Source organism: Panicum hallii, chromosome 3 (assembly GCF_002211085.1).
Source record: "Panicum hallii strain FIL2 chromosome 3, PHallii_v3.1, whole genome shotgun sequence".
In the NCBI taxonomy this organism is placed as follows: Eukaryota; Viridiplantae; Streptophyta; class Magnoliopsida; order Poales; family Poaceae; genus Panicum; species Panicum hallii.
In genome coordinates, this window is record NC_038044.1 from 15,490,856 (window position 1) to 15,509,510 (window position 18,655).

The 18,655-nt window shown below is 48.8% G+C and overlaps 3 protein-coding genes and 1 pseudogene across 3 annotated transcripts; all 4 read left to right on the forward strand.

The window, feature by feature from the left end:
- Positions 1–24: 24 nt before the first annotated feature.
- LOC112886105 lies at positions 25–3,467 on the forward strand (annotated as a pseudogene).
- An 84-nt stretch (positions 3,468–3,551) lies between these two features.
- Positions 3,552–5,243, forward strand: LOC112886106. Its single transcript, XM_025951884.1, has 3 exons — positions 3,552–4,305; positions 4,592–4,723; positions 4,870–5,243. Exons 1-3 carry the CDS (start codon positions 3,732–3,734, stop codon positions 4,989–4,991), a joined length of 828 nt encoding a protein of 275 aa, XP_025807669.1. The 5' UTR covers positions 3,552–3,731; the 3' UTR covers positions 4,992–5,243.
- Positions 5,244–7,449: 2,206 nt separating this feature from the next.
- Positions 7,450–9,106, forward strand: LOC112885278. Its single transcript, XM_025950933.1, has 3 exons — positions 7,450–7,501; positions 7,794–7,935; positions 8,037–9,106. Exons 2-3 carry the CDS (start codon positions 7,818–7,820, stop codon positions 9,104–9,106), a joined length of 1,188 nt encoding a protein of 395 aa, XP_025806718.1. The 5' UTR covers positions 7,450–7,501; positions 7,794–7,817.
- An 8,118-nt stretch (positions 9,107–17,224) lies between these two features.
- LOC112887566 (probable WRKY transcription factor 38) lies at positions 17,225–18,655 on the forward strand. The gene is made up of 3 exons (XM_025953758.1): positions 17,225–17,588; positions 17,683–17,793; positions 17,922–18,655. Exons 1-3 carry the CDS (start codon positions 17,293–17,295, stop codon positions 18,418–18,420), a joined length of 906 nt encoding a protein of 301 aa, XP_025809543.1. The 5' UTR covers positions 17,225–17,292; the 3' UTR covers positions 18,421–18,655.

Consider the following 18,655-nt stretch of genomic DNA (forward strand, 5'->3'; position numbering starts at 1 on the left):
AAGATGGGTAACGCAGAGAACATAATGGGCCCTAGACTGAAGGATATTGGGCCTGAATTCATGTTGACCGTTCGTTCCATCCTCTCTCCTCCGAGAAGACGGAACAAGCTAAGGAAAATAACAAGAGGACCCTCCTCTCTCCTCCGATCGGCGCCACCCCTGCCGCTTCTGCTTCGATCTCAATTCTCACCCCAGGGGCTCAGGCTGCGGCGACGCGAGGTGAGCTGGTCACCGACGAGCGGCCGAGCGCCGAGGTTTACATATCCTCATCCGAACCTCCCGCCGTTATCCAACAATATGGTTTCTCGTCCCGCAGCACAGACGCCAGCCGCCTGTTCGACGGAATGCCTCCGGCGAGAAGAGGGAAAAGGGGCAAGAAAGCGCCGATGGAGAGCGCAGGAAGCAGCATAGATGCCTTGCCGGACGGCGTCCTCCAGCACATCCTCGGTTTCCTGCCAGCGTGGGACGCCGTGCGGACGTGCGTGCTCGCCCGGCGCTGGCGCGACCTCTGGATGTTCGCGACAGGCCTGCGCATCATCGGTAACGACGACGACGATCTAGAGGGGCTCCGGGAGTCTGTGGACCATCTTCTTCTCACCCGCGGAATCGCGCCTCTAGAAACATGTGAGCTCAGGTTCGACGGTATCGCCGATGAATTCTCTGATGGCGACGTTATCCGTGTGAACCTCTGGTTCCGGCATGCTATTCGCTGCCAGGTTCGGGTGCTCCGGTTGCTTTTGACACAGCAAAGCCAACACTTTGATCTACATGACCTGCATCTTGTCTCCCGACACTTAATGGAGCTAGAGCTTGTTGGTGTTCAGGTGAAGGAAAGTTTCCTTAACTTATCAGGCTGTCCAGCACTGGAAACTAGCGGCTGACGACTGTGACTCGTCTCTTGTCAAGAGGATCATATCTAAGTCTCTGAAACGCCTGAGCATCACCGCTTGTGTATTCAGTGAAAGCTTTCACACTCATATTCACAGCCCCTCTCTGGTTTCGCTGCTGTTAGATGACAATTGGTATAACACTCCGGTGCTTGAGAGCATTCCATCATTAGTGGATGCTTCTATCAGAGTCGTTGACAGGAGTGTGGACAGCTGTGAGGATTGTGACTCAGGGGATTGTAACAGCTGCAATGGCACCATACATGATAATAGCAACTGCATTCTTCTGGAAGGTTTATCAAAAGCCAAGAACTTGGCATTGATAGCTGAATCCAAAACGGTATTGGATACTTTTGCCTTCAGCTTGTTCATAAGTCATAGTTATCCCATCATTAGTAAATGCACATAGACAGGTTTTCTTATGCTTCAGTACCGTTTGGAGTTCTTAAATTAAACATTTGCGTCCTCATTAATAATTTCCAGATGATTTTGCACTGATAATTAGTTGTTGCTTGCATTTAATTCAGTTTATTTTCAAAATGGATTTGAAATGGTGTCCTACCTTTAGCAAAATGAAGACATTGTTACTCAGTGATTATTGGTGTGTGGCTCTTGATTTGGACGCAATAACATGCATTCTCAAGAACTCACCACTTCTAGAGAAGCTTACTCTTGAACTTTGTTCGAAGGGGTGTGTGTGTGTGTGTGTGTGTTATGGATGGAAAATTGTTGCTTTGTTAAATTTATTATACATCATTGATTGATCCTTGTGAACTGATTGTTTACTACAGGGATCTGATCATAAAATGGAAATGAAAGGAAACTACATTCCAGTACAGGAAACAACTGCGATATCTGAACACCTTAAGATAATAGTGGTGAAATGTGACGTGGTTGATGAGAAAGTTTACAAAGTTTTGAAGCTCCTGTCTACATGCAACATTCGTAAGCTAACTAGAAACAATATAAAGTTTTTCAACATTTCTAAAGTTTTCCTCCACGTTCATAAGCATCTTGGGACAAGTTTAAGGATCGCTGATGTATTTTCCTCTTGAATTAAATTGCATGAAAAGTATGACTGGATGTTGACTTGTTTTGAATATTCTACTTGTCTATTTGTTCTAAGAGGTAGCACAAATGATTCAATAGACTAGTTACGAACATTAGTTCACTTGCTGATTACTTCTGTACAGCAGCACATATTTCTGTATTTAGCAATGGTACAGTATGGTTACATATTGTTGTGCTCTTGCCTCACCTTGTCTTTTGAAGGCTTTAGTGTACATGTCCAATTACATGCTCTTATTGGCTGAATTACATATCACCTAGTCTTGTTCATATAAGTTAATTGCATGCATTTGAATTGCCAGTGAAGCAATGCTTCTCTACATACATTGTTCACTATCAGGAAAATGCCTCTCTCAAGTAGTGAATCCATGAATGCCACTCTATCTCTATGATATATGGGCCCTGATACATGAGTGTCACCTCTTGGATTGCCGACCTTTATGTGTGTCATTCGATTCGATTATGCATTTAGTCACTCCCCTTCAGTTATACATTTAGTTATTTGAAGTATAAACATTAGCATGGTATCTTTACAAACCTTTAGTACCAATCATAATTTATTTTCATTTTGTACTATGACTTTTTTTGTTACCTATTGTACTAGAAACATGTACTCTGACAAGCTAAATAGTTTGACTTCCACTGTCAAGATAATTAACACTTTTTTAAAAAATTTATATATGCTCTCAACTTATTGCCCCAGGTTTCAGTTTCGAGTAGGGCAGGAAAGCAAGGGGTGCCGCTGGATCGACTATCTCTCGATTGCTCGGAAAACGTGTGGCTCGAAGTATGGTTTGGCCAAGTATTATGGGTACCTTTTATTGAGTTCCAGCCAAAGGTACTGTGTAGAATTGGCAGTACCACCGTTTTAGAACTTGAGATCGTCTAGTCGGACATAGAGCTTCAGACAACACCGTCGAACCCGGTTTATCATGCCGCGAGATTTCTGTTGCTATTTTGGTTCCTGCTGATCTACTACTCAGCAGTCTGGACTGACTAAAACGTGCTCTCTAATGGAGTGCGCTTCCTATCAGCGGAGAGCTGCTAATGTGTCTGGGTCTGCTGTAATGAGAACTCTCATGAACTGGCTACTAGTAAGCTCGAATACTGGACTGACTGCTTGATGGCCTCCTGATCGTGATGGGCGGATGGAGTGGAACGAGATCCCGATCGAGTACGCTAGGACAGACGTAGCTAGCGTTGCGTGTACCGCGAGATCAAGCACCCAGCCACTCTAGGCAATGCTATGTCTGAACCCACCCCTGCTGCGCTTCGAGCACCGGTGCTCGACGGGATCCCGTGCTAGAGAACGCCATGTTGGTAACGGAAAGCGGTATGCCCGGGGTGGCGGGGTCGCGTCCTGCGTCGAGGAGCAGAGCTGCAGAGGCGGAGCGCGGAATCACGAGGGCTCGCTGCTACTCTGCTCCGCACCGTCACTTCCGTGAACCCGCCCGCGCCAAAGTAGAAGGCGTGAGCACGGTCGCCATCCCAGTTGCCCGAACAGGCAAGGGCCCGCGCTGGCGCGCCGTGCCTTCGCCACACCCGTTCCGAGCTCCCATCGGCCATCTTTCGCGCGTAGCGTAGGGCGTAGGGCCTCGCCGCGGCTGCGTCTTGCACCTTTAGCTAGCCTAGCTAGCTAGCCCGGACCGGTCGTCTCGTTGGTTCAGCTGGTGTTCCCCCCTCGTCGGAAACCCCACCAAGCCACCGTCACTCACAGTCACAGGCCGGCCGGCGGCCAAGCATCCACTCACCTCTCCCTCGCCTCGCGTCCCAGCCATGGCGCTCCATACGGCGACGGCGCCGCTGGCGGTAGTCCTGCTGCTCCACGCCGCGGCGGGCGGCTCCGGGGCCGGGGGCTCGGGCGGCCACGCCGGCTGGTCCTCCGGCACGGTGATTGGCTGCGCTGCGCCGGCCCCGGGGGCGGCCAACAAAGCCGAGGCGGCCGAGTCCTTCCGCGCCAGCCTCGCCCCGCTCCTCGCCGCGCTCCCGTCCGCCGCCGCGGCGACGGGGTTCGCCTCGCTGCCGCCGGCCTCCGCGGGGACCGGCGCGCGCGCGCTCGGCCTCTGCTTCGGGCCCGCCGCGCCGGCCGAGTCCGGCTGCGGGGAGTGCCTCCGGGCCGCCGTCGCGGCGGCGGCCGAGGCCTGCGACGACGACGTCCGCAGCGCCGGCGCCTGGCGCCCCGGCTGCGCCGTGGTGTACGCCGAAGAACACGCCTCCTTGGCCGACGAGGACGGCGGCGACTCGCGGCCGCGGTTCGGCGCCGGCGACGCGCGCTCGTACCCCGACAGCTTGGAGCAGAGGCTCGCAGACCTGGCCAAGGCCTTGGCCCAGCCCAAGCGGCGACCCCTGTGTGAGTGATCTCGACGTGCCGGCCTCTTCCTCCGCAAAGATGGGAACAACAAGAACAACGAGAAATTGGCCATACGTAGCTCAGTCTCTTGCGCATTTCTTAGCGAATTTCTGCTAGCACCATTGTCTATTGCGCTGGAATGTCACAAAAGGTCTGGCATTTGCACTCGAATGCAGAGCTTCAGTCGATTTGTCCGCCCCCTTTTCTCTCGTTAAACCCCAAGGGAACGCACCAGTGCCTGCTAAGCTTGATTCCTTGTTAACAGCTTCGACTCGAATGCCCGCAGGGAAGATGGCACTATCCGTCCTGTTCTACGTCCTGGCAGCCATCGGAGCAGTGGCCGTCGTGTTCCTCCTGTGCGTGTTCTTGGCAGGCCGTTATCTCGCGGAGAGCCTTTTGCAGAACGTGGAGGCAGCAGGTACTCTCTCTCACTCTCTCGCTAATGGTCTTGATTTGATCGATTACGCAGCACGCACTGATCTTACTGCCAGTCTGCCCTTTCACACACTAGTCACTGGTCGATCGAGTTTGGTTTAACTCTGGGCTTGTGGATTGCCAACGCAGGTCTGCCACACGGGAACGCCTCCGCCGGAGCTGAGCAGGGCGAAGGGATCGCCGTCTACATCGCCGCGACCAATGGCCCGGCGCCCGTCTGGTCGATGGCGATGCAGCTCCGCTTCCACTAGCCAAGCAAGCCTGCAGCGCGAGACATTATTGCCAGGGGATGGAAGCCGGCGGCTGCGTCGTCGCCGGCTCTGATCCTGTTGGGTGCCGTGCTATGATCTCCCGAGTCCCGAGCACTACTGCACTAGTAGTACTACTGGCAGATCCTCTGGTTACGTTCGATGAACAGCCTAATTAGTTCCGTGCCCTAGTTAATTCTTGCTCAAGCTGCTGAGGCTGCTAGATGCTCGTGGATTAACTTGACACGGTTAGTCGTTGATACTTGGTAGCCATTCGCATTCCCACAGCGGCTAGTTATGTTTCTTTGTGATGGTACCTGCGGTATGCTTTTCCCATCGATCAAGCTTTATTTCAGCTAGTCCAGTAGTTATAAAAAAAGGTTGGAGGTACACCAATTTGCATCCTAAAAAAGTTGATGCACAAACCACTCTCTTAAAGTCAATACACAAACCAACTCTTTTTTAGAAAAGGAAAAAGTTTATTTTACTCCCTTCACCAATCCATTTTATCCGCTTAACTCTCTGAACAAACTTTATACTCAATTTACTTCCCCAAACTATTTCAATTGATCCAATGTACCCTCTACTGAGATTTCTTCTTTTTATTTTTCTCCGCGTACAAGTGGAATTTGAACTTCAAAATTTGCACCGTGACTTATAATTTGATGCCCTATGCTAGAAAAATACGTTATGAATTTTTTATGATTACTATCTCTATGATCAATTTCATACTAAATCTTCCTAAACTATGAAAATAACTATCATAATTTTTTAATTTATTTTTTTAACATAAGGCATCATGTTCCCCATCCACTCATAAAATTAAAACTTAAAACTCAATTTATACGCGAAGAAATAAAAAAAGAAAATATTAATAGAGGTAGATTGGACCAATTGAAATTGCTTAGGGAGTAAATTGAGCTAAATTTTGTTTAGAGCATTAAGCGGACAAAGTAGATTAGTAAGGAGAGTAAGATGAACTTTTTCTTATAAAAAACTGAGTTGTATTCGGCCTCCACGACCGCACACAGTCAAGTTCTTACAGCAAACTTGCAACTCAACCACCGTAGAATCCTAGTACACACCAAAGCGTATATGTTTGATCTGCCGTGTCACCGCGTTCCTTCCACCTTGGCATGTGGTTGGCTGATGTTTTGTGCTGCGTGCCCACAAATCGCACTTCAGGTTCACTGCTTCAGTAACAACAGAGGGACCTCACCGCGGAGCTCGCTCCTCGTTTCAGCAGCGTCCGGCCGGCTGACGGAGCAAAAGACCTCGCAAAGAGCCGAAGATGGGCCATGGCAGCCGCCGGGAGTTGGGCCTATATCGCGCTCGCACCCGGGATGGGCTAAATTTAGCAATCAGCCTGAATGGCCCAACGCAATATCTTGGGCCTTTTATAGAAGGGACCAAAAAGAAGAAAATCTTGATTCTTGCATGCGTGATGTACTGATGCGTCCACGTTTACCCGTCAAAATACCCGCACCTAATGTATGGCCTTTTTCGCGCTACGAGCTTGATTGGGTGGATGCCAATTTTCACCAACCAAAATCATGGCAAGTCAAAATGTTGGTTTACTAAAATCAGGGCTTGCCAAAGTATTGGCAAAAAATTTAGGTATTCATTTGGTTTAATGCCAAAACATAGCAACCAATATTTTTCCCTTTTGTAAGGGCACTTCTAATAACTTGCCAATATTTTAGTTACAAGTGCCAAATTTTAGATATAAATCAATTGGTAACAAAATTTTATTGGCATGCCCTGATTTTGGCTGGGTAAAAATTGGCATCCAACCAGGCTCTATGTTTATTCTTATATCATGAATTCATGATTCATGAACTCCTTTTCTTATGTATAATCCCTTCCTACTTTTGTGGATATTTTATTTTTATGACCTATGTTTTTTCATACCTACTCCATCCGTTCCAAATTATTAATTGTTTTGGTTTTTCTAGATTCATAATTTTTCTATCCATCTATATATATATATTATATCTAGGTGTATAACAAAGTCTACGAAGAGAACTAATAATTTGGGTTAATTTGGATAGGAGGGAGTAGGCACTTAGCTATCACGTCACTTTGCTCCAGTAACTTTTGTGTAAAATTTCTGCAATTTTCTCTTCACAAATTCTAATTTGTAACCAATCCAGATATCTGAAAGAAGATATCTCTCGTTTCTTTTCTTGCGAGGTCAAACTATACATATACTTCGTTTTTTTTAAAAAAACATCGAGCTGTGCTCCATTTCCAACTTCCTAATGATGGCCTCTTCTTCTCACGCCCCCGTACTAGAATATTTCGTGATTTCGTCCGGATTGCTGTGTCTTTGCTGGCTCAAAAACGTGGCGACTGCTTCTCCTCGTTCCTCCTACAAGATCTTCCTTTGCCTTAAAGGTTCAGAAACTTTCTCATAGCAAAGCAACTTCTTGCTCTAGGCAATTCGTATCCTTGTTGCCAAGTTGACAGTTACGTGAAAAATTTGGAGGTCTCTTGAAGGTTCTGTCAGCCAGGTGCGTTGGGTGTTCATTCTTCTTGTCGTCTGATTTGTGCGTTGGCCCTTTTTTTTTCCATCAAGGATACGAATTTCGGTCATGCCACTCCTGCAGTCTTGTTGTACCCAGAATCATGGCGCATGTAATAATTTTGATCGATCGAGTGGTAGTTGTGGTGAATGCCTAAGAACTCTGATGAACCACCCTGCATTCTGAAAGCATCTGATGTCTGAACTCTGAAGCCAAGGACATGCAACCTCTGCCCCTGAGCCTTCCTCAATTCCTTGACCAGACTCTGTGCCTTTCGTAGGCAAACCAGCCAACCAGGACGATCATGGAGTCGGGTGAGATCAGAAAGCGGTTCGGCCGGTGCCCTTACTGCCGCGCCATGGTCTACCAGGACCCCGAGGTGGTCATCTACTACTGCAGCAAATGCCGCACTCCGATCAGAGGTACTGCTGCTTTTAACCTCAAATCCCAGCGCAGAACGACATGAGGTTTTGCTCTGCTCATGCGCCTGATGCGTGCGTTTCTTTTCTTTTCTGCACGGCAGGCAAGAACCCGGTGCCGACGGAAGAAACCGGCGATGCGCTCAGTAGGCTGGAGATCCTCTCGGCGGACACCGCGTCGGTGTTCTCCGACGAGCTCGACGCTTGCCGGACTCAGGCTTCGGTTCTCGACGTCCACGGCGACCGGTCTCCGTTGTTCAGCAGCTCCACGTCTTGTTCCGGCTTAACCGCGAACAGCCGCGACGGTGCCCGCGTTTACTCGAACGAGCAAGACGAGCGCCGGCCGCTGTCTCGGCGGACGAGGCGCGCGGCGTGCTCTGACTCGTTCGTTCTCCGTTGCGGCGTGTTCATGTCAACGCATTCGGAGACGAAGGAGGGGTTCTCCTCTCCAAGAAACGCGTGCGGACGGCAGCGCCGGCGATCTTTCGTGGGCTTACAGGAGCTCGAGGCTTCTATGAGTTCTATCAGCTGGTCCAGACAGGTGCCGTCGTCCCGTGTCGGGCCGTCGCCGCTGACGGACCCGGCGTTCCAAAGGGACCTGCTCAGCACGCTTGACAGCCTCCGCGGCCTGATCGCCGCCATCGAGCCGGCGTCAATCGGCGCGAGAGCGGCGGCGGCGCGCCGCGGCGCCCGCTTCTTCCGCCGGCTGGAGTCCCATCTCGCGCGGGCGCTGCCTGGCCAGGAGCACGCCCCGCGCCGGAACGCGGGCGGCAGCACTGGCTCGTCGCGGTCGTCTTCGGCATCGTCCACCGGCGCGCGCAGCGGACGGCGGAAGCAGCACCACTGCCGCCCGGTCATGGGCGGCGCGCCGTTCCTGGTCTGCGGCAGCTGCTCCGAGCTGCTGCAGGTGCCGGCGACGACGCTGGTGTCACGGAGAAAGGTCGCCAGGCTGCGGTGCGGCGGCTGCGAGGAGGTGCTCGAGCTGGCGGCGTCCGGGGGCGTTGCTGGGCCGGCACCGCGCCAGACGACTCCGACGTCGTCCGCGCTGCCGGAGTCCGACGACCCAGGCAGTTGGAACAGTAGCGTGCGCGGTGGTGGTGCGCAGCCGCTGCCGCTGCACCGCGCGTTGGGGTACAGTTCACCGAGCCCGCTTCTGCAGAGCCGGCGCTGCTGAGCGATGTGCCCGGTTCTTCTCTTTCTCAACGTTGTTGGCTGGGCTGAAAATTTTGTTCACAAGCCAAACTGGACGTTCTATTGTTCTCCTAAAAAAACTCCCACATTTTTGCGTTCTTCATCGGAGATTTTAGGACCTTGATGATGAACTCAGTTTACTGGATTTTTCTGAGTGGCGCTGCACTTCTGTGTGGTGGTTTGAGATCACGGTTTTAATTCCCGAACGAGATAGTATCCTATACTATCTAGGACTTTTTTAAAAAAGGGTTTAAAAAAATTAAATTCGAAAAAGGGGTGCCAATTTAGAAATATTCAAAAAATGGGTGCCTCCCGCCCGATCAACGGGCGGGAGGCGTGGGGCCGGAGATCTTCCGCCCATCCAACGGGCGGGACGTCCAAAAATATTTCCCAGACCCCTCGCGCGGCATCCCGCCCTCCCAACGGGCGGGAGGTTCCCCGGAGGGGCATCCTGCCCTCCCAACGGGCGGGACGTTCCCCCCCCCCCACACACACTATTTAAGCCCCCACCCACCCCCAAATTCCCTTATTATTCAGCAAAAATCAAGAAAAAAATAAAGGGAGGAGAGGAAGAGAGGAGAGGAAGCGGTGAAGCCCTGTTCACACGTCGGTTTGGAGGTATATTCTCGTTCTAGTCGTATAATTATCAATTATTTTTAGGAATATTTGTTAGGGTAGTTATATTTTGAATAGTTTTCAGTATTTTCAATAGCTTTTAGAAATATTTGTTAGGGTAGTTCTATTTTAAATAGTTTTTAGTATTTTTAATAGTTTTTAGATATATTTCTTAGGGTAGTTATATTTTGAATAGTTTTTAGTATTTTTAATAGTTTTTAGGAATATTTCTTAGGGTAGTTATATTTTGAATAGTTTTTAGTATTTTCAATAGTTTTAGGAATATTTCTTAGGGTAGTTATATTTTGAGGAGTTTTTAGTATTTTCAATAGGTTTTAGATATATTTCTTAGGGTAGTTATATTTTGAATAGTTTTAAGTATTTTCAATAGTTTTTAGGAATATTTCTTAGGGTAGTTATATTTTGAGGACTTTTTAGTATTTTCAATAGTTGTTAGAAATATTTTTTAGGGTTATTTTGAATAGTTTGTAGTATTTCAATAGTTTTTAGGAATATTTCTTAGGGTAGTTATATTTTGAATAGTTTTTAATATTTTCAATAGTTCTTAAAATATTTCTTAGGGTAGTTGTATTTTGAATAGTTTTTAGTATTTTCAATAGTTTTTAGAAATATTTCTTAGGGTAATTATATTTTGAATAGTTTTTAGTATTTTCAATTGTTTGTAGGAATATGTCTTAGGATAGTTATATTTTTCATGCAGATATGGCGCAGACACCGGAGCTCCTTGACGCGAACACCGATGAACGGCACAAGTCGTACCTAGCAGCGGTGGAGGGGCAACAGCTTCACGAGTTGCGCCCTCGTGTAGCAAAGGAGTTGTTGCACCTGAACGACCGCTGGCTTGACAGGTGATACTTTGTATTTTTCTACGGAATGAATGTATAGCTTCTACGACAATTGTAACCACAATGCAAAATATACAGGTTACGTGAGGCTGGTTTGCTGCCATTTGCACGTATGCTTCAGGCCAGCGACGGCCAAGACGGTGGCGCCAAGAAGCGGATGTAGCTAGACCGCTCTCTACTTGCGGCGTTGGCGGACAGGTGGCGTCCGGAGACGCACACGTTCCACTTGCCGTGCGGGGAGATGGCCCCCACGTTGCAGGACGTGTCATACCTGTTCGGGCTTCCCATTGCAGGTGAAGCTGTTGGCCCGGTTGTCGTGCCACCTACCTGGAGGGTGGAGCTTCAGGAGCGGTTTGCTCCAGTGAACCCGCCATATTTTTTGGATGTACCTGACACGCCCGGCCCCGCCAAGGGTTGGGTAATACAATATAGGGTATGTACAATTATTTTTAATTAATTTAATTGAATTATATGTGACTACCTCTAATTATTGAAGAAATATATTTCAGGCTCAGGATCTCCACCCTCTTGCTGGGCAGTACGAGATGTCGCGCTGCCTGGAGGCATATCTGCTGTGGTTGTTCGGCTGGACTCTTTTCTACAACTCCAGCGGCAATTATATGGACAAGCTTCTCATCCAGTACGCGCGCGCGATTGCGGATGCGGAGCCGGACCAGGTACCTGGGTGGAGCTGGGGATCGGCAGTGCTTGCTGCCATGTAACGAGGTTTTTGCCAGGCCTGTTTCAATCCGGAGAGGACCGCCGTCATCACAGGCTGTCCACTTCTGCTGTAGCTATGGTCGTACGAGCGATTCGCCATAGCACGCCCCCTAATCAGCGAGGAGCCTTATCCGCTCGAGATGTATGGGATGTGGCACGAGGATAGCCCCATGATGGGTTTGTTTTGGACCGATCGACGGGTAAGCTCTTTAATTTACTGTTGTATGTTTCTGTATATGCAAAGTACCGACGCAGTTGTGTAATTTTGTAGATGAGCTGGGTACATCGGCAGGTCCGAAAAGCATACCCGCAGTTCGTGTCCGAATTTGATCAGATGCGGCCACATGATGTCATCTGGACCCCGTACACCGCTGCGGCTGTCCAGACACGTGCGCCGCACGGGTTGTCCTCCCTCTGGACGCATGACGAGGCGTACTGGCTCACAAAGGCGAACCTAGTGTTCGATATTGTCGTGGAGCCGTACTGCGTCGAGCGAGTGATGAGGTAGTTCGAGCGACAACTGCACTTTCCTCTCCTACTTCGAGCGTTCCAGGCCGTGCCGCGCAGCGTACACGAGTAAGTTTGTGATAACTCGTTTTGTATTAATTATATAATCATTATCATGAAGTAATGTTTTCTTTTAAATATTTGCAACAGATATTCGCGCAGGGGATATCATGCCAACGAGGTCAACTGGGTTGTCAAGGTGCAGGAGTACGTAGGAGGGTGGCTAGACGCACCTGTCGATGTGTGGGACGAGCCGCAGCCACACACGGAGGCGTCTTACGGCACATACCTCCGCTGGTACCTCACTCGCACGCGTCCGTATGTCACTCTTTCACGTATTGATGACGCGGAGCATCAGCACCAGTCGACCATCTCGGACACGTATCCCTTGTACCGTGATCAGGCGCAGCGTGGCGCGGTACATCTTTCGCAACTTCAATTATTAAATATTTTTTTATAAAAAATCGATAACAATATTACTCTGCTTCCCATTACGTATGCAGATCGATCTGATCAACTGCGCGGAGGTCGAAGCTATATCTCAGATCACGTTGCTTGAACGTGGAGTACGTGTACCGGACGCACAGTACAAAGACAGCTTTCGTAAGATTCAAGACAACTTGACGCGAGCGTTACGTGCACGGACGTGTCGCGGCAGAGACGACGTGGGGGCCTCCAGTTCATCTCATGCGTCCGCCCACGTGTACACAGCTGGCCCGTCGACCTCTTCAGCACCGCACGCAGCGTCCAGTGGTACTGCCGCTAGTTCGAGCTGTAAGTCCTTTATAATTGCCATATCGATTAATTTTAATTTACACGACTAATTTTGTTTGTTTTTATAGTCATGCACTCGGCGACAATGGGACCTCCTCCTGCAAGAATGGAGCCTCAGACGTTTGGCGCCTTTGCTCCAGGAACGTTTCTCCCGTCGGGTTCGACGCCAGCTGCTCCGTACTCTCAGGGCTATACTCAGCATGCATGGTCAATGGGAGTTTCTGCACACGGTTGTCTATTCGGTGTGCCAGACAGGGATAACTGGGAGGGCGGCTCCGTCACTTGGTCGGAGTTGGTGGGCGGCGGCGCCGGGCCTGACATCATTGGTCCCTCCCAGACGTATGATGCTCGAGCTGCACAGTCTCAGGATGACCCGTTCATGCCAGCACCTCCTCCGCCTTGTCCTCACCGTGCTTCAGATGCATTCACGTACTCGGTGGGCCACATACGCCGACGGGCTAGGACTAGAGGGGAGGACGAACAGAGCACGAGGTCCGGGACAGGCGAGGTAGATACTCCTGATTCGGTGAACTCTATATATTTAAACTGTTTTTGTACGATACTATTTTATTTTTAATGGGTTGATGTATCGTACTATCGTAATATTTGGATTCTGCGTTGCAAAATATTATCGTTTAACCATCTTCATACGAGCTTTAGATACATTAATTTTTTTTGTAAAATTGAATTAAAATTTTATATGTATACAAAAGAGTATGGCGAATAAATTTTGTATTTTAAAAAGTATGAATTTAAAATAGTATGTAAAACAAAAATTTGAACAGAAAATAAGATAGGAACTTCCCGCCCGTTGGGCGGGCGGGATGCCTCAGGGGCCTCTTCGCGAATAAGAAACTTTTTCTTATTCGCGAAGAGGCCCTCGGGAGGGGCCTGGGAAAAATTTTCGGACCTCCCGCCCGTTGGATGGGCGGGAGGTGGCCGGCCCCACGCCTCCCGCCCGTTGATTGGGCGGGAGGCACACATTTTTCGAAAATTTTCAAAACGGTACCCTTTTTCAAATTTAATTTTTTAACCTTTTTTTAAAAAAACTCTACTATCTAGCACATCTGTAGTAGAAGCCCAATGGACTAATATTTGGGCCTTCCATAGAACGTTGGGCCCAGTCCATCTTGTAATTTTCAGCGTGGCCCAGGCACTATGACTAAATTTGCCCTAGCTAGCCCAGCTCTATATAAGGACCGATGTGCTCGTCTCCACCAATCTCGCCACCAGCGTCTCTCCACCCCGCGCCGCCAGCCGCTCGCAGGGAGGGCGAGGAGCGATGCAGCCGAGCACTTGATCCCCTCCTAGCTTCCTCGTCTAACGTATTCTTCGCCGCATCGCTATCCTTACTGGTTCCGCTGTTCTTGATTCGTGATCCGGCTGTCCGCTGCTCTCTCAAATCGCCGCACTCTGCCTGCCTCTTCAAGCTTTTTTTTTGTTTCTATATTTTTTTTTTGCGAATTTGGTTACGGATTTGGAAAGCCAGGTGTGCCGTGTGATACTTGACTGACGTTGTGATCACACGGCTCGACACCGCTGCTCTTTTGCTCTTTCCTATAACGAAGAAAGCGCAGGATTTAATGCTGGCTGGCCGATGCTAATGGCCCTCCAGTTTGGCTTTTCTGTGACATTCTTTCTTGTTTCAAAACAAGTGTTTATTTTCGAAAGAGTTGTGAAGAAATCTTCAGCCCCAATCTCTCGACGAAAGCCAGCACTGTGCGAAACTACGAACTGCTCAATTCACACGAACTAAATATTAGTAAAGAATTCGCTTTATTGCCAAAGTCCGGCCTGAACTTGCAAATCTTGCCACCGGGGCAGCTGCCGATTTGACGCTCGAACCGGCGATTCAGACTGCATGGACAAGCCTTGATGGATGAGGCCATGTAGACGCATGCAGCTGGGTTTTCGCCTTAGTATGTGTGAAGCATCGCCACAGACAAGTACTTGGGCTTTTACTTGCTTAACGCGAATTTATGGCGGGTCACTTGAATTACGGGATTATGGGCCTAGCAAAACTGGCCCAGGTCCACTTTGCAAATCTTCAATGGCACAACTTATTGGGCAAGGTGCTGACGCTAGCTATGCTTACGCAAGGCTCTGATGTCTCGGCTACATGGCCAGCCGGTTGACTTTTTCCTTTTTTAGTATAGCGTGTTAAAATAGACCTTTTGTTTGTTTCAAAAGAGATATTTTTAGCATTAAGATGCAGCCCTGATTTTAACTGACAAAGCTTGATGATGTGGCCATACCATCGTTCTTGGTCAGTTAACTGACAAATGCAAGTTCAAACTCAGATAGTGGCAGAACGAGTGCACTAAGTTATGGTTTTCAGAAATACAAAATAAACTACATTTTTTTTGTCAGATACCATACTAGAGTTTGAAACATATCCTTGTACGTGTAGTCATCATCTATTGAGTTCTTTTGTTGTGTAGGAATGTTAGTACTTGAATTTGTTTTGGATGTTTGCTCTTTGCACTACTAAAACAATCTTTCGTACTCATTTGTTCTGGCCAATTTTGGGTCTGGATTAAACAAGGTTTTAGTTCCGGGTCCAACGGTTCCAACCCGAACTAAAAGATCCTTCATGGATTAGTTTAAAAGGAAAGTATTCTATTCAAAGTCACATGCTGTGTAGGTGAGGTTGTAAAGAAGCCTTGCGTGAGGCAAGGGGTCTCGGGTTCGAGTCATAAAGCACTAATCCCGGATTCGTAGTCTTGGTTCCATAACCGGGACTAAAGAGGGTTGGGAACCGGGACTACCGGAGGATTATGTACTAGTGTTGTGAAGGAATTTGTGCGTTTCGTCTTTGATGGCATTTGAGTTAGTTTGCTATGTATGCATGAGATTCCTTTATTAATTTGCGAACAAGCCCGCTGCCGTAAGAAAAGAAGATACCATAAATTGAAATACTATTACCTATCTATATATATAAACACTAAAAAAACATGATTTCATTCATGTCCAGTGCATATGTGGCTCTACAACTAGGGCGTCGTGCATGTCATTCCGATTGTGTGGGGGTGGATTGGGTGGAGACGCCAAGACAGATAAGATGAAAGTGCTCTGATCGAACACTAGAGAAGTAAATTAATATACGAGTCCATGGTTCACAAGTGAAATGAATTCGTTAGACCATCTGTAAGTACCCTACTCCGTTTGCATCATGTTCCGTTTACTGCACCACTAAGCGTTGCAAACACTGTCGACGAATAAAAATCTAGTACAGGTAACAGATCAAAACATAAATAGATTTAAAATAATTCAATCAAACAGTAATAAAGATGATATTTTTAATTTTCCTATCGATATCCACCGATAAAACTCAAAGGTCAGAAATATCGGTGGATATTGGCCACAAAACCCTACTACTAAGTTTAGTAAGCAGGTTGATCCACAAACTTTTTCCTTGTTCCATGTCTCGGCGCTCCAGTTCCAGATCCATCCGGCGAATTGTAACTAGCGTAGGGTGCACATGCCATGAACTCTTCATTCTCTGAAGTCATACTTCATATTTTTAAGGTAAAGGAAAACAAGCTTGCGTCCCATGTTAAATTCAACGGATTGGCTAGATAAACCGATAGAGATTCCTTCAAATAATAATGGTAGGGGCTAACGCAGCTGACATATCATAGCTTTCCCTTCTCCAGTTCTCACGCAGCTGCTCAGTTGACATCGATCAGCTGACCAAATGCATGCATACACACCAGCCAGGGTTCACGCCTGCAACTGCAAGCTGGACTGCATGTATACTATTCCAACTCCACGCAGGGCTGAGGGTGCGTTCGTTTCCTGATGTCTAAAGTTTAGAGGGATCACATCAAAGAGAATCTTATCATTTAGAAGTATTAAATAAAGTCTAATTATAAAACTAATTGCAGAACCCCAGTGCTAATTCGCGAGACGAATCTAATGAGGTATATTAGTTCATGATTAGCGGATGATTACTGTAGCATCACTGTAGCAAATTATGGATTAATTAGACTCATTAAATTTGTCTCGCGAATTAGCACCCATCTGTGCAAAAAGTTTTGTAATTAGACTTTATTTAATATTTCTAAATGATAAGATTCTCTTTGATGTGATGGGTCTAAAATTTAGAGGGCAGAAAATGAACACGTCCTGAATTCCCAAGTCTGCACTAAGAAGGGGAAGATGCTCACTTTTAGGTCTTTGGATCAGGATTCGAGTCACCATCAGCTACCTACCATCAGCTACCCGATAGGATCATAGGAGGTTATCTAATTCTAACCCCATTTCTCTGGGTCAGCAGGCCCCCCTTCTGTTTGGTCCATGAGGGGAAATCTGACCCCCTAGCAAGTGGCAATTTTGTGGGGGGTCAGTCTGACCCACGCTCTCTGTTAACTAAAACAACGCGGGCTTTATTCAGAACCATAACACGCGGCACATGAACACCAGCGAATACGACGCCTGCGTGCATGCTTAATTTGTCGTCTACCCTGCCCGATTCCACCACGACGCTGCTTCCCCCTTCGTGTAAACACCTACCAGATTAATCAGTCAGTCAGTGATCACAGGGTGGCAAGCTCAGTTCTTCGTAGCTCTATAAATGGGGTGGCACATTCCCCCAGAGCTCCACGCCCCGAAATCGGCACAAGACAAAAAGAAGAAAGAGAGATCGGTCAGATCAGATCAGATCAGATCAGAGCAAGGGAGAAGGATGGCAGCAATGGCGGCGCCCGCTACTGCGGCATCTGAGCTCGTCGCCAAGGGGAGGAAATCGGCTGCCTTTCTGCGGTCCTTGCTCGGCCAGCAGCCGGCGGTCGGCGCAGGCGCAGCACCCCACGGCCTTCAGGATCTGGCCGAGCAGATCCTCCGCTGCTGCGACCGAGCTCTCGCGGCGCTGCGCGCTGCCACGGAGGACGCTGCGGCTGCCAGCAGCGCCAGGAAGCGCCGCAATCCGGAGCAGGGCGCGGTTTCTACCCCGGCGACGAGTTCCAATTCCAAGAGGATGAGGTAGCCAACACTAGTTCAGTTCAGCTCATGAGTGATTGATGTCGTCTTCAGGTCTAGTGTTCTAGAACGTTAACATACTGATGATGATCTCCAGGCTGAGCGGTGGCGAGAGGGCAACACGAGCTGAGAAGAGGCGGACAATGGAGGACGGCTTCGTCTGGAGGAAGTACGGGCAAAAGGACATCCACGGCAGCAAGCACCCGAGGTGGAGACCTCTTCTGATTACAAGATTATCTGAACTCCTCATCAAATAAAACCCCTCTGACTGGCAATCATGCACGCAAGAGATCAACCACTGATCTTCGTCTTCCATCTGCTCGTTCGCATGTGCAGGCTCTACTTCCGCTGCACCTACAAGGACGACCACGGCTGCATGGCCAGGCGGCAGGTGCAGCGGTCGGAGGCGGACCCTTCCGTCTACCTCATAAACTACTTTGGCGAGCACACCTGCTGCCGCGGCGACGACGTCGCGGAGTCGCCGGCGCCGTTCGTCATCAACTTCGGCGCGAGCACCAGGGACGGACAACAACTTATACGCGGTTCGCCCTGGTCGTCGTCCTGTGACGAAGGCGGCGGCCTGGTGGTCAGCGAGACATCAGATTTGTGCCACTCGCCGGAGGAGAAAGAGCTGCGAGCGGGCATGGGCGACGCGGCTGAATTAATAAGCGAGCAGTCAACGCCGCCGCCGGTGCCGGAGCTGACGAGTATGAGCTCGCCGGAGTGGCATCCTTTGGACGGTTACTTGGTCTGCGACGACATCGGCCTCGGCGAGAGCTTGTTTGACGACATTGGCGAATTCGCCCCTCTCGATTACGTTGGATTGTTTCAATAGGAGTGGTGTCAGAGATCGGTAGAGGTCTAGCTTAATTTGATGTGTGCAGTCTGAGCTACTAGTATATGTACCGGAGGAGAAAGTGCAGGCGTAAGTTTCTTTGAGATCCCTTAGCTAGGTTCGTTCGAGTGGCCCATGATGTACTTTCGTAGCCAAGTACTCACACAGCCCTGAATTCAACTTTTGTAGCCACTCGAACTGCCATGTTAACTTTTGTAAAAAAAGTTCGCGTGGC

Bases quoted from the DNA above. Each gene is read 5' to 3' on its own strand.
- LOC112886106 (XM_025951884.1), top strand. From the start codon at position 3,732: ATGGCGCTCCATACGGCGACGGCGCCGCTGGCGGTAGTCCTGCTGCTC. The intron at 4,306-4,591 runs GTGAGTGATCTC...GAATGCCCGCAG, and splicing joins GCCCAAGCGGCGACCCCTGT to GGAAGATGGCACTATCCGTC. The intron at 4,724-4,869 runs GTACTCTCTCTC...TTGCCAACGCAG, and splicing joins GCAGAACGTGGAGGCAGCAG to GTCTGCCACACGGGAACGCC.
- LOC112885278 (XM_025950933.1), top strand. From the start codon at position 7,818: ATGGAGTCGGGTGAGATCAGAAAGCGGTTCGGCCGGTGCCCTTACTGC. The intron at 7,936-8,036 runs GTACTGCTGCTT...TCTGCACGGCAG, and splicing joins ATGCCGCACTCCGATCAGAG to GCAAGAACCCGGTGCCGACG.
- LOC112887566 (XM_025953758.1), top strand. From the start codon at position 17,293: ATGGCAGCAATGGCGGCGCCCGCTACTGCGGCATCTGAGCTCGTCGCC. The intron at 17,589-17,682 runs GTAGCCAACACT...GATGATCTCCAG, and splicing joins TCCAATTCCAAGAGGATGAG to GCTGAGCGGTGGCGAGAGGG. The intron at 17,794-17,921 runs GTGGAGACCTCT...TCGCATGTGCAG, and splicing joins CACGGCAGCAAGCACCCGAG to GCTCTACTTCCGCTGCACCT.